At 35.1% G+C, this 12719-nt stretch overlaps 1 protein-coding gene across 4 annotated transcripts in view; it reads left to right on the top strand.

Annotated features, from left to right (window-relative positions):
- Positions 1-8670, top strand: part of LOC131434820 (uncharacterized) — a 424990-nt gene extending 416320 nt beyond the window's left edge. Inside the window, exons 8-10 of one of the 4 annotated variants that reach the window (XR_009230406.1) lie at positions 7176-7533; positions 7591-7670; positions 7727-8670. Coding sequence is in view for 1 of the 4 variants with exons in the window: in XM_058601990.1 (XP_058457973.1) it covers positions 7176-7339 (164 nt within the window). In the remaining 3 variants the exon portion in view is untranslated. Of the gene's footprint in view, positions 1-7175 lie in introns of all 4 variants that reach the window. The other 3 variants (XR_009230403.1, XR_009230404.1, XM_058601990.1) reach the window with 3 other exon arrangements.
- Positions 8671-12719: the final 4049 nt, after the last annotated feature.

The raw sequence follows: 12719 nt of genomic DNA, 5'->3' as shown, positions 1-12719 counted from the left end.
AGCGTCGTTATTGATCATTTAATAAAAAGTTAGGAGTGAGTGGGTGTGTACAGTGAAAATGATTTGCTTCTCCCAAGCTTCATTTTCTTGGTTCATTGTACATTCCCACTCATTCGGTCAATCACGAAGTGCAACTACGGGCGATCTACTTCAGCTCAGCTCAGCTCTTCGAGTGTAGCAATGAGGGCATGACAATGTTCCAGCAGAAATGTGAGCTTGCGAACTACGATTATATATACTATTAGTATAAAGTTCATACAATTTACTATTGTTTTCAACTGTTAGAATAAACATTGAAAAAATCACACGATCTATCAACTTATGAGAACGATTTTTAATATTCAGAAGTATGAAAAACGTGTTAGTTTTAATCGTATTCACGTCGTCCAGTTATGTTTCTGACATTACCCACCCACTTTTTTTTGGTTTGGTTGATCTGGATTGTTTCAGCCAAAGTTTTCTTGAAACAAGTAACATTTGTTCTAAACATTCAAGCTCTTGAATCTATGATTTCTCTTTTGTTGTTCAAAATAATCGAGATTATTCTACAAGTTCTTATTCAAAGCTCGGCAAATGTCAGTATATGCTTGGACATAGTGCCGACATTGCAGCAAACCATCGTCAAGTGTCTTAAAACAGACAAATGTATCTGTAAGTATGACATTTTCGCAAACCGGGGAAGAAGCAGATTTCAAAACAAAATTAAATTAAACAGTTAAATGAGACAGTCAACTCGAAATAAATAGTGGAACCGTTTTCGAGTAAGCTGGCATGATATGAAACCACGCATACCACAACTGAGGAGGGTACCAGGGAGAAACGTGTATCAAAAGTTTCCCGGATCAAAACGGATCCTGAACCATGGAAAAGCACACAACAATCCCACCGTGACAGGAAAGTCGCGCGTGATATGTAGGAACGGGGTAGCGAAAACGAACAAAAACTCAGATCAGCAGTTTCTTTACGTGACTTGGCACGTTCTCGCGGTAAGGATTGTATATCAGTTCTGTAACTTTTTTTTTCTTCTCTGAAATACCACTGTCGAAATATTTTGAAAAATGTGCCCAATGATGGAAACTTGTTCTGTTACTGTCAGCTGATCTATGACTGCATGACTAAGTGTTTCCATTAGCAACCCACTAACCAGTGGCATATTTGAGTAACGAGAAACAGCTGACAAAATCAGAACGGACAGGGAAACTAATTAATTTTTTATTAGCGATTACAAAATTGTATAATCAATTGTGAATGTCGTGATTTCGGGAGAAAATTGATTACTTTTTATCCATTCGCAGCAACTGAGTAATACAGAAAACAGATACAGGGCTATTGCACCAATAGTCGTCATATTATTTTGTCGTTTACATGACTTTCAATCAACGGGTTGTGATAAAATCAGATAAAATTGCTATGCTTCGGCTCAAAGAAGTAATATTGCTGTTATGCTACGATCTCACCAGTATCCTGCTTCTTCTATTCTCATTGTTGTAAACAACGCTAGATGACACACCACTACTGAGAAAATAAAATAAAATAAACACTTCAATTTTCACACATTTCACACTTTCAGTAACATACCTAAATCTTTACCATGAAAAATGACGGCAATTGGCACATTGTCGCAAAACTGAAATGTAGAGGCGCTGATTGTTTAGAGATGATACTTTCAGCAAGAGCTGTCAAATCGGTAGGAAAATTTCTAATTACTCCACCTTTTCAACGATTTCTTATTAAAACGGGCAAATTCATTCGATAAATCATAGTGAAAGTTGAAGAAAAAGTTTTTACTCTGAGGTGGTAATGTTGATCTTAGTTCGTTGTGCGAAATCTACCGTTTATTCGGGAATAGAACATTAAACTTGGTTTGATACCATTTTTCAAATGCCAGGAAATAACAAATAAAGTATCCAAAATAAATAGAAATCGATCGCTATACATTCTAGTACTCGAGAAATCAACATTACACTGGTTTCAGTTTAATTAAATATTGATCCGAAAAAACCTAACCTTACCCAATTTCACACATTTCTGAAGATTTTCCATGTTTAATCGTAGTTTACACTAAAAAGAAGTAGTAGTAATCACTTTGAAATCAATTTTTTTTCTACTCCAAGTGTACCTTAATAGCTAATATCTATTAGTACTATTGAATAAACGATAAAAATGTTGCAAATCACGACTGCCGATATGAAAATTTTCGAAAGAATCCTCCTTATCTTGGTTCCATATTTCATTGGCAGGTGTCGATACCGGTAACTCAGCTCTGCGACAATGTGCCAATTGAAGAATCCAACCAACTCTTTTGCGATTGCTGCGCTGCCCGAGTGGCGTGCTTTGAACTAAGCGATGGTGATAATTTTCAGATTTTGCTTGAAGATTCGAACAAAATGCAGGGTTTTTATTTTTTTTTCTTATGAATCGAATACTAACATACAAAAACGTGTGAAAATTTGGTAAAAAAAATCGATCATTAATGATTCAGTAACTTTCCGTGGTATGTTTGATTGATATTTATGGAGAAATCGTAACATGAAATACCAAATTCGAAGAAGAGAGGTTGGGTACTGATTTCATATCTGGGATATTCTTTGTTTTTTGGGTTGGATTTTGAGATTAATTGATAAATTATGATCAAAAGTTTTATGACTAGTCTAATTACTCATGTTTTATCATCTAAATCAAATCTGTATGTGAACTAAAAATTTCAAATTTCATCCGAGATTGTCAAGAGTATAGGACAATCTGAAATCATATGTTTGATGACAACACGTGAATAATCGTTTTTCTTACCCATATTTGTAAGGGTTTGCCATCTGCATTCTTTCACACTCAAGTAAATTGAAAAATTCGTTAAAATTTTTTCTAAATCATGGGATATGTCAAAACAATCACCATAACGCTATCTCGTGGTGACCATGTTGATTGGATTGTTCAATTGTCAGCAACAGGGTTCACAAAATTAAAAAAGTTGTCGACTTTTACTTTATTCACCCTTTTTTGCAGGGAGTATTTAATTTCCTCCTTTGAGAGCTGAAGAGAACCGTAGGTTTTTTTTTAATATGGTTTGATTTGTTTAGTGAATGTATGCTTAATTTGAATTAATTTTCTGACTATTTTCTAGGAATCAAAACTATTTCCTCTGATCACACTATTATTTCGAACCCGGATGCAATTTAAGTAGGGTAAGGGCTCCCTATTTCATCTCAGCTCCAATTTCCATCTCATTCCTTCACCTCATAACTTTGAACATTAATCATATCTTTAAACGTACCTGAACAAAACTGTGGAACGTTCTAAAACAATTATTCTAGGTTTTGCCACACTTTCCAATTGAAAAAAATAGTTAAAAAATTTTCAACAATCGCTTTTTTCATTTAAATAAACTCACTTTTTGATTTAGGAACCACTTTCGTCTGAATTTTTACAATTCATCATGTTTCTGAATATTTACTAATCGATTCGTCTCAAAACATGATTACTATTTCACATAATTACACCACTATTCAATGTTGGATGACTTAATAGTTAGTAATGTTCACTTTCCACATGTTTATTCAACGATTAAAGACTTCTGAAATTATCGGTAATTAGCAATAAAATCAATGAAAAATATGAGATGAAAATTTGCACCTAATTCATTTGATTGCGCTTTGTTTTCATCTCATTTCGTATCGCAATGTTGCCAAGTTTTCTCATAATGTTAAATAAAAAAAAAATTTTTTTCTGTAAATTATCATCAACAAGTATTTTTTGGTATCCGTGACATTAGTTTAATTATATCATTGATATTTACATATAAATAAAACTGTTTCGGATTCTAATATTACCAAATAGAGCGTGTTAAATACTAATCAAATAACCATTGTGGCAAATCTAGTAGCACTGGTTTCTTTCCGCTATACGACACCATAACACTGTTAAATGTGTGTGTTTCATCGGCTGTACACAGAGATGCCAGATATTTTCATAAAAAATATGTATCTGCTCTATCTGTTTTCACTAATAAAATGAATCAAATTCAAATCAAATTCAAATTGGTTTTAAATTTTCATATAAATGTTTATCAGTGTTCATCATCAAACATTTGCACAAAAGATTTCCATTTTAACATGTGATTTGTCCGTTGATTAATAAACTTTTAAAGAAGTACTGTAATCAAATACTAATAGATACTCAGAGAGAAAATTCTAACGTTTTACTTCTTACTTTTGTCGTGAATACGACTTACTTTACTATGGAGCGCCTTTTCAAAATTTACCCTCTGAGAGAGTGATAAGTTTTTGATCGTGAATATCTCTTGTTGTATCTAACGAATCAACATAATTTTTGCTACACGCCATCGGAAATATGATCAAAATTTTATGATAAAATTTTCAGTTGTGTGACATAATCTCAAATAATTCAAAATTAAACTTTTCTGAAATGTTTGGTAAAAACGAGTATCAAAGAGGATAATTCATAAGGCGCGTTTGCCTTGCTCGTATTTTTAAAGCTCATAGCTCAGTGATCTGTGAAAGAATTTATATAATTTAACTACCAATAGAATCGAAATTTTTCAACTTAAACGTGTATAGCAATAGCATTGAAGTATTTCAATAGTACACTATTGAAAAACCTGTCTCATTTGACCCATGTCAACACCAGCCAATCAGAACGCGTTCTGAGGAAGAGAACAAAATATCTGCTGCTGTACAACAAATCGTTCGAGAAAAATGTTCCGAACAGCGCTTAATATCGTAGTGAGTTCCACAATTTAGTCTTCCTGAAAGCAGGAGTTTCTTTCAATGAAATGCAAATACAAAATGAAATAATCGACATTAAAATTCTGTATGCGGCTATTTTTATAGCCGTTAGGACCGCTCGTTAGTGAAAAATCTACAAACGAAATCACGTAAAAAGAAACCTCTTAATAAATTTTGGATCAGTTTGGATTCTATCGCCACTGCGAGCAGATGTATTGTGTGTCGTTTGCGAAGCTAGTTTCGCTTCCGACAAGAGCGATTACGTCGCAGCTGTCAATTGTTTGCATTGGTGAAAAAACAACGAAAAGAGGATAACGGTGGGGAGCATCACACAAAATCAGCCGTTTTAATGGCTCTAAAAGTTTTCTAAAGAACTATTAGGATTTCTTCTTCGCAAATCAAAGGTAAATATCCTCAGTTTAGTGCAAATCTAGAACAGTTTGATTAGATTCGTGCACTTTTTGCTGTGTGAAATTCACATTAATCGAGATCAAGTGAAACCTTCTTTGTTCTTGCGAAAAATTGATCAACCGTCAGTTGTTTTCGTATTCACGACATCCAGTTATGTCTCTGACATTACCCACCCGCCTTTTTATGAACCTTTACAAATCTGTATTAAACTTAGAAAATCTGTAATCTGATTCAACGAACGCGAACGCAAAAATCTATACAATACAGATAAATCTGTATGAATGGCATCTCTGGTTCTACATTTTGTTTTTAGAAGGGCTAAATGCCTAAATAGTAACAATTATTTTTTTGTGTTTTTTTTAAATTCTCCAAATTAACTGCAGAGTAAAATTTTAAATTTGAAACGAAAGGTAATGAAAACGATCCAAAAAATTTTAAACGTCGAAATGATTCCAAACTATTTTTTTTAATATCGTGTGTTGTGTCATAATTGGCATTAGGCCCTTTTTTCAAAGAAAATTCTGACATTTTGAACCTGAGAGTGTAATAATGCAATATTTTGGTTTTGATTGCTGTCGCCATTGCTAATTTATGGGATGAATAAAGGACCAACGATAGGATGAATACAAAACCTTTGAGATGAAATTAGGAGCACAGTAGTGAACATTTCAGAAGCGTTTTTAGCTGATTTTTAAATTATCATTTCAATTTCCAAGGAATGTCAATCAATTCCCAATGTGGAGCAAGGCGAATTAAGCAGAAATATGAAAAAATCGTAGTGATTTTGGTGGCTAAATCAGGTTTTTAATGTAACGTCCTTACAAATGAAATGAAATAGGGAGCCCTTACCCTATGTGTTCGAGAAAATTTAAGCAGACATTTTTGAGAAATTGAGATGTAAATTTTCTTCCTGTATCTCTGGAACCAGAAATCGAATCCTGAATTAAAAAGGAAAGAATCGTCACTTATACTGACAGACATTTTCCAACCTCCACGAACTGATTCGAATCATAGTCAATTTTCACAGTGATTGCAAAGCCTTTCTATCTGAGAAAGGCGAAAACTATAAGTGGCTTACCTTGTTCTCCTGGAAGCTTAAAAGTTAAAGTGTCAAATATCTCGTTGAAATGCAAACACCAGGCTAGATTTTATCAAGATTCTAATAAGCTTTAATACACCTTGAGTAGGAAGACAGTATTCCGGCAACGAAATTTAACATGCTCCCGTCTTCGCCATAGCAACCATCGGAACATCCCGCGCTCCGGCAAAGTTTTTCCCAAGTGGGTTCGGATGTTTGCCGTAGTCTTTCCCGGTGAGAAGTACAATTTACTTGACAATTTCCATTGTTTCAAATAGCGCACATTCACGTATAGCAGCACCGCCTCGGGGGAACGGCACGGTTGGCCACTTTGTGGCGAAAAGAAAAGCGCCACCGCACAAAAAGAACGTCGAACAAAAAGGCGTACCGAAAAGTATAGCCCTGGTCGTGCATAGCGGTGAATTTACTCGAAATAAACGAGCAAAGATTTTCTTGTATTTGCACTTGTAATTCTGCTATTTGCCTGTGCAACGGGAAACTACTACCGATCCCGGTCTACTCGTAACGGTGGACGACGTGCCAGGGAATCGTTTGCCGATATACTCGACTTGGTTAGGTTGCTTCATACGGAATGAATGAACCTTTCCCGGCAGGAAAAAAAAGAAGCATCTCATATTTCTAACTCGCTCCGAGTTCCAATGGTAGGGTGGTTTTTTATTTTGTTTCACCTAGAAATTGATTTATTTTTTTTTTTGCTTAAGGCTAACTCTGTTAAAATCATATTGTAGAAAATTAAAAGCTTTAAAGTGTGAAAAGACGTATTCACCGGAACACTCTGACCCACATAAAACTTCTGCATCAGCTTATTTTCACGGCAACCGGCTGTATTCCCCGTACTTCGACCACCGACGACCGGAAGCGAACGATAACTTTACCATTTCTTTTTTCTTTTTCCGTCTCTCCTACTCCATTCTTTTCCACAGTGACATCTCCGAATGGATCGTCCTGGCCGCAGCCACTGTCCCACTGGTGCAGTGGACTCGTAATGCTCGTAACGGTACTGCTGAGTTCATCGTTGACCCGGCTGGATCGGCGCCATCTGCACCATCAACCGCATCGAACGGCAGGATCGGCCGGTGCAAGATAGTTCCATCGGATCGCCGAAGCCAATTCCAGCAGCCGTACCGTAGCCGAAAAAAATCGCAGGCCCTTGCCGGACCATGGTTATCTCTGTCCACTGTAACTTTCTCTTCTTCAGCACCGCGTGACTTTTGAATCCACGCTTCAGAAAGCAAACTTAAAGAAAACTGCTTCAAGAGAATGAATCAAAAATATACGAAGGTGTAAAAATAGGAATAGAAATCATAAATGTTCAGTTTTATTTTTTTATTTTTTCAGACCCCCGTTTCTTTCTCGCGCTCTTTGCCATTGCCGATGGAATTAAACACATACGAAGACGAAGACGCTGAACGTAGAAGGTTGTAGTTGTATCGATATTAAGCTAGGATAATGAAGATTTGTTATTCATGTTTAGCCCAATGCCGTATGCGAGTGTATAGTTCGAAATCTCAACTCACTAACGTCGAAATTCAGGAGTTGTGCTACTAACTGGTTAGGTATTTTTCTATACTAAATTCATACAATCAATGCACTTCTACATAATTTTACATTAAAAAATCAGCAAATTGTTTTCAAAAATGAGGCCATTTTTATAACTTTTCGACAAATCTCTCAAATAATTTCACTTATAGATTTTGTGAAAATTTTTTAGAAGTGCTGTTAACAATTAAATTTGAAAATCAAGATCTTATTTTTTTCAATACTGGAAACAGTCTGATAAAACGGCTAATAAGAAAATTCAGCGACAGCTCACCTGATCTTTTGTTTAACAATAAATGGTGTCACAGTTTCGTCCGAAATTGGATTTTAATAACATATAGTAACGAGACAAACTTCTGCACACGAACATCCCGAACACGAAGTTGTTTGCAAATACACATGCAAACTGACATTATTATTTTCACCGATGCTCCCAGCAGCACGTACCGGATGAATTGAAGTTTCGTTTTTTTACCGCCAATATTGTGTATCTGATACGTGCTCCTCTCGAATGTCAAAAGAAAAATGTAATTCGGATATGTGGAAAAAAAAACAAGGTAAATGGAAATCAGTAACAAAAATCAGGAAAATAAATCTGCAAATGTTTGTTCGAGGACTACAATCTCAATAAGTGTAAAATTCAGAAGAAAATCTTAAACGTGTGAACAAAGCAAAATTCACAACCAAAAAAAACAAGGAAATTAGTGTGCGATTGAATGTAGCCAACTACTTAAACGATGTGACAACAGAAAAAGATAGACACTCACTGGCATAGATAAGGATTGTATATACAATAAATTAAACATTTTTTGCTGCGAGTTGAGACAGAAAATACTACCAAAGGTAAGAAATCTAGTCAATATATTGCTACTGCTAAAAGTCGTTCCCGATCAAAAAATAGAACAAAAAAGAAATGTCACTACGGATTTCCAGTCTACTTGCTATTAATTTTATTTTTCCGAAATCGTGATTTTATTTTGTACAAAACGCATTTGCATTTGCATAACGAATTTCATTACTAGTACTGTCTACCGCTTTTCACAACTTTGGTCCATTTTTGGGGCAATTTCCCGATTGCTTTTCAAAAAAAATCAAGTGTTAGGTGTCGGAATCGAATAGAAATCTGAAGGGGCAACATCTGGACTGTATGGAGAGTCAAGTAACACTTCCCTGTTCAAAAATTTACAGGTAAGATTGGGCAATACTTGATACGTGTGTCATTGTCATGTCATTGGTATTTCGCTCATTTTAGGAATGTATTAGTGTAAAAGTACGGCACCTTACGCCATTTCATTACACTCCAGCTAGAGGAATTGATGATGTTGACTAACGTAGGCCTTTGTGTTAATTTCCAGCGAGTTTCAACAGTTTATGCTGGAATTCTAGATAGAACTGGTTATTTATTTATAGTTCTGTATATCCGAAGAACTTAATGATTTAAATTTATATAATCAGTTATATAATGTTTTTATTTAAAAATAAGCTGAAAATCAGCACGAAAATGTGCAAAATCGGGAAAGAATAAGAAGGAAACGAATTGACAATTCAGTCAGAGTTACCATATTCACAGATTTTTCTGTAAAACCACAGATATTTTTGCCTATTTTGCCACACAGATTCTGTGTCACAGAACACAGATTTTTTCAAAATTCACAGATTTCTGCAGATTTTCATGAATATTTCATAAAAATTACAGATTTTCAAAATGTTTTTCACAGATTTTTACAGATTACGATCGAAAATATACAACAGAGATGGTACACAGATTTTAAAATGGCAACTCTGAACTCAGTCCGCATCTTCTCCCCTCTCAGCAGGCCGTTCTATTTCATTGGTCGTTGAACGTTTGTTGAACAGCATATTGGACGAAATATTCGTTCAGTTTGCTGGATCGGTTTGTTGTTTTTTTTCTCTTGCTAAAATAGTGTGAAAATTAGATGTTACCTTTATACGGAAAGAAAATTTGTTGTTATTCTACGTGAAGTAGAAGTATTGTACAGGTATGTAGTGTTGTAGTTTGAAAAAAATTTGAAAAAAATTTAGGTTCTGAAATAGTGGAAAAAACGTCGGAAATTCTCCAGTAAAACTAGTCCAACGGGGCTCCAACTCTTCATATTAAAAATGGTTCAACTATGGACCTCTGTCTGCCGGGTTTGTTGAACGAAAAAAATTGCATACGGTTCAACGGTCTGTTTCAAAATCGGCAAACGAAGGTCCCGTGTTGGCCTCCCGTTGAACGTTTGATTGGACTTTCATTGGATCAATGATCCTACGTATTGGACCAACGAAGGACCACCGTTGAACATTTTCTTCTAAGAGGGTCACTTAATTCCGATAAATTTCCAAACCAACCGGTTGGAGGCGAAATTAATTGGGAATCGGTTTTTTCATAAATACGTTTATTTCATAGGCAATATACATAAGTTTTTCTTCGCCGTGGCATCCACAATACCTAGTATTTTAAACCTAATACATTTCGTATTCAATCGTTAATCTAAACACTGTTTTTATCAAGCGATTTTCTATTATAAATTACATTAAACAAAATACATTTATTTTGTACGTGATCTTATAACTGTTTAGGTTTGTTTGTATCAGTTCATCACTTTTACTCATATAATAAAGAATGGCTATTGGTTGAACTCATGGAAGAGAAAACAGTCTAACATAAAATAAAATTTAAAGTGGAACTCCAATGGACTTAACGAAATAATAAAGAAGTTTCATGTAAGGAACGTCACGACAAGCAAGAATGTCGCGAACTGGGACATTGGATAGTTTACCTTGGGTACGCAAGGAATTTATTAGTTGAGATCTGACATCACGATACTCCACGCATGTCCAAACAACATGGTCAATATCGTGGTAACCTTCGCCACAAGCACAATGATTAGTCTCGGAAAGTCCAATTCGAAGGAGATGCGCATCTAACGTGTAGTAATTGGACATGAATCTGGACATCACACGAATGAAATCTCTACTCACATCCAGTCCCCTGAACCATACCTTTGTTGATATTTTAGGAATAATTGAGTGCATCCACCGACTCATAAATTTCACTCTCAATAGCACCACGTTTGGCTAAAATATCGGCTCTTTCATTGCCTGGAATGGAGCAATGAACCGGGACCCAAACTATTGTGATTTGATAATTATTATTCAATATGACGTTCAGGCACTGTTTTATTTTGCCCAAGAAAAAAGGTTCATTTTTGCCAGCAGCGTTTGAGCGAATGGCTTCAATTGCACTCAGACTATCTGTGAAAAGAAAATAATGGTTTGGAGATAATGTGACGATTACACTCAAACTATAATGAACTGCTGCTAACTCTGCTATATAAACAGATGCAGGTTCTTGAAGCCTTAATGAGACCGAAACATTATTGTTGAATATACCAAACCCAGTAGCCTCTTCAATTCGTGATCCGTCCGTGTAAAATATTTTCTCAGAGTCTATACTTCTTTCATTCTCTTAGGCAACATCATCGCCCACGGGAAAACTGCTCCAGTCGATGACCAACATGCGGGCCACCAGCCAGGTCTCTGTGACCTGGGGGTGTTTCCCGCGGACCCATTGAAACGTATAATCGTCATCTGGAAGACACTAGTGTCATATTTAATCCACCGACCATTGCCGAACGCCAGCTGCAGACTGAATCTGCCAAAATCGACCATTGCGACCGGAATTCGCCACTACCCTAATGATAATACCCTAGTTTTAAGTTAGTTATTAATTAAAATAAGAAAATGCTCTTGGCATCTTAGAGCTTAAGCAGTGTGCCTTCAAATATGTTACTATTGAATAAAAAAAAACTCTTTGCATAAAATGGGTGATTAAAGACTGTCACTTCCTTATACACCCTAATGAAAAATCAACAGATATAATTTCAATTGTATTGTAGAATTTTGAGAACTGTTACACTGTTCATTTGAAAATGTAAGAAATTTAATTTTCTTTTATTTCATGTAATCATTTTTGATTTTATCGTTTAAAACAGAATCTTCAGTGCTGTAAAATAACAGAGATAGAAATGCTGCAAAAATAGCAGAGGTAGAAAATGATTTTTCTCACACTAAAATTACCTTTACCCGGCAGACAGAGGTCCATTGTTGAGCCATTTTTAACATGAGGAGTTGGAGCCCCGTTGGACTAGTTTTACTTCAGAATTTCTGAAGTTTTTTCCACTTATTTGTTTAAACTAACAATACATACCTGCACAATACTTCTACTTCACGTAGAATAACAACAAATTTTCTTTCTATGGAACGGTAACACTTAATTTTCACACTATTTTTGCAAGAGAAAAAACAACAACAAACCGTTCCAGCAAATTGAACGAATATTTCGTGTAGGGATGTCGTAATATCGATCGATTAGTCGAGTAATCGATTAATAACCCAGATAATCGAGTAATATTGAATCGATTAGCTAAAAACTAATATTCGATTATTGAGCTAATCGAATAATTTAAAAAAACCACATAGTAATAAACGAACGAATAATCGAGTAATCGAATAATAACCCAGACAATCGAATAAATTTCAATCGATTAGTTTCAACATTATACTCGATATTTAAATAATCGAGTAATTCGAAATTTCCGACATCCCTAATTTCGTGCAATATATCGTTCAACAAGCGCTCAAAAATCAACAAAATTGAACGGCCTGCTGATAGGGAACGTATCGGTTACAGTGTAGCCATATTTACAGATTTTTTAATAACTTTATGATGAGAAAAGTATAATTTTTTAATTTAAATTTTTAGACTCGATTTTTGATTTGAAAAACATGAAAAATGTTTTGGGGAATGCATTTTTTCTTATTATATATTAACGCTTAAAAACAATTAATTGAGCTTTGATGACAAAACACCAAATATCTCATGTTGAACGCAAAATCGAATCCATTGTTGACGTATTACCGGA

Source organism: Malaya genurostris, chromosome 1 (assembly GCF_030247185.1).
Source record: "Malaya genurostris strain Urasoe2022 chromosome 1, Malgen_1.1, whole genome shotgun sequence".
Lineage (NCBI taxonomy): Eukaryota > Metazoa > Arthropoda > Insecta > Diptera > Culicidae > Malaya > Malaya genurostris.
Note: the sequence above shows the minus strand (reverse complement) of the source record. Positions and strands in the feature narration are given on the sequence as shown.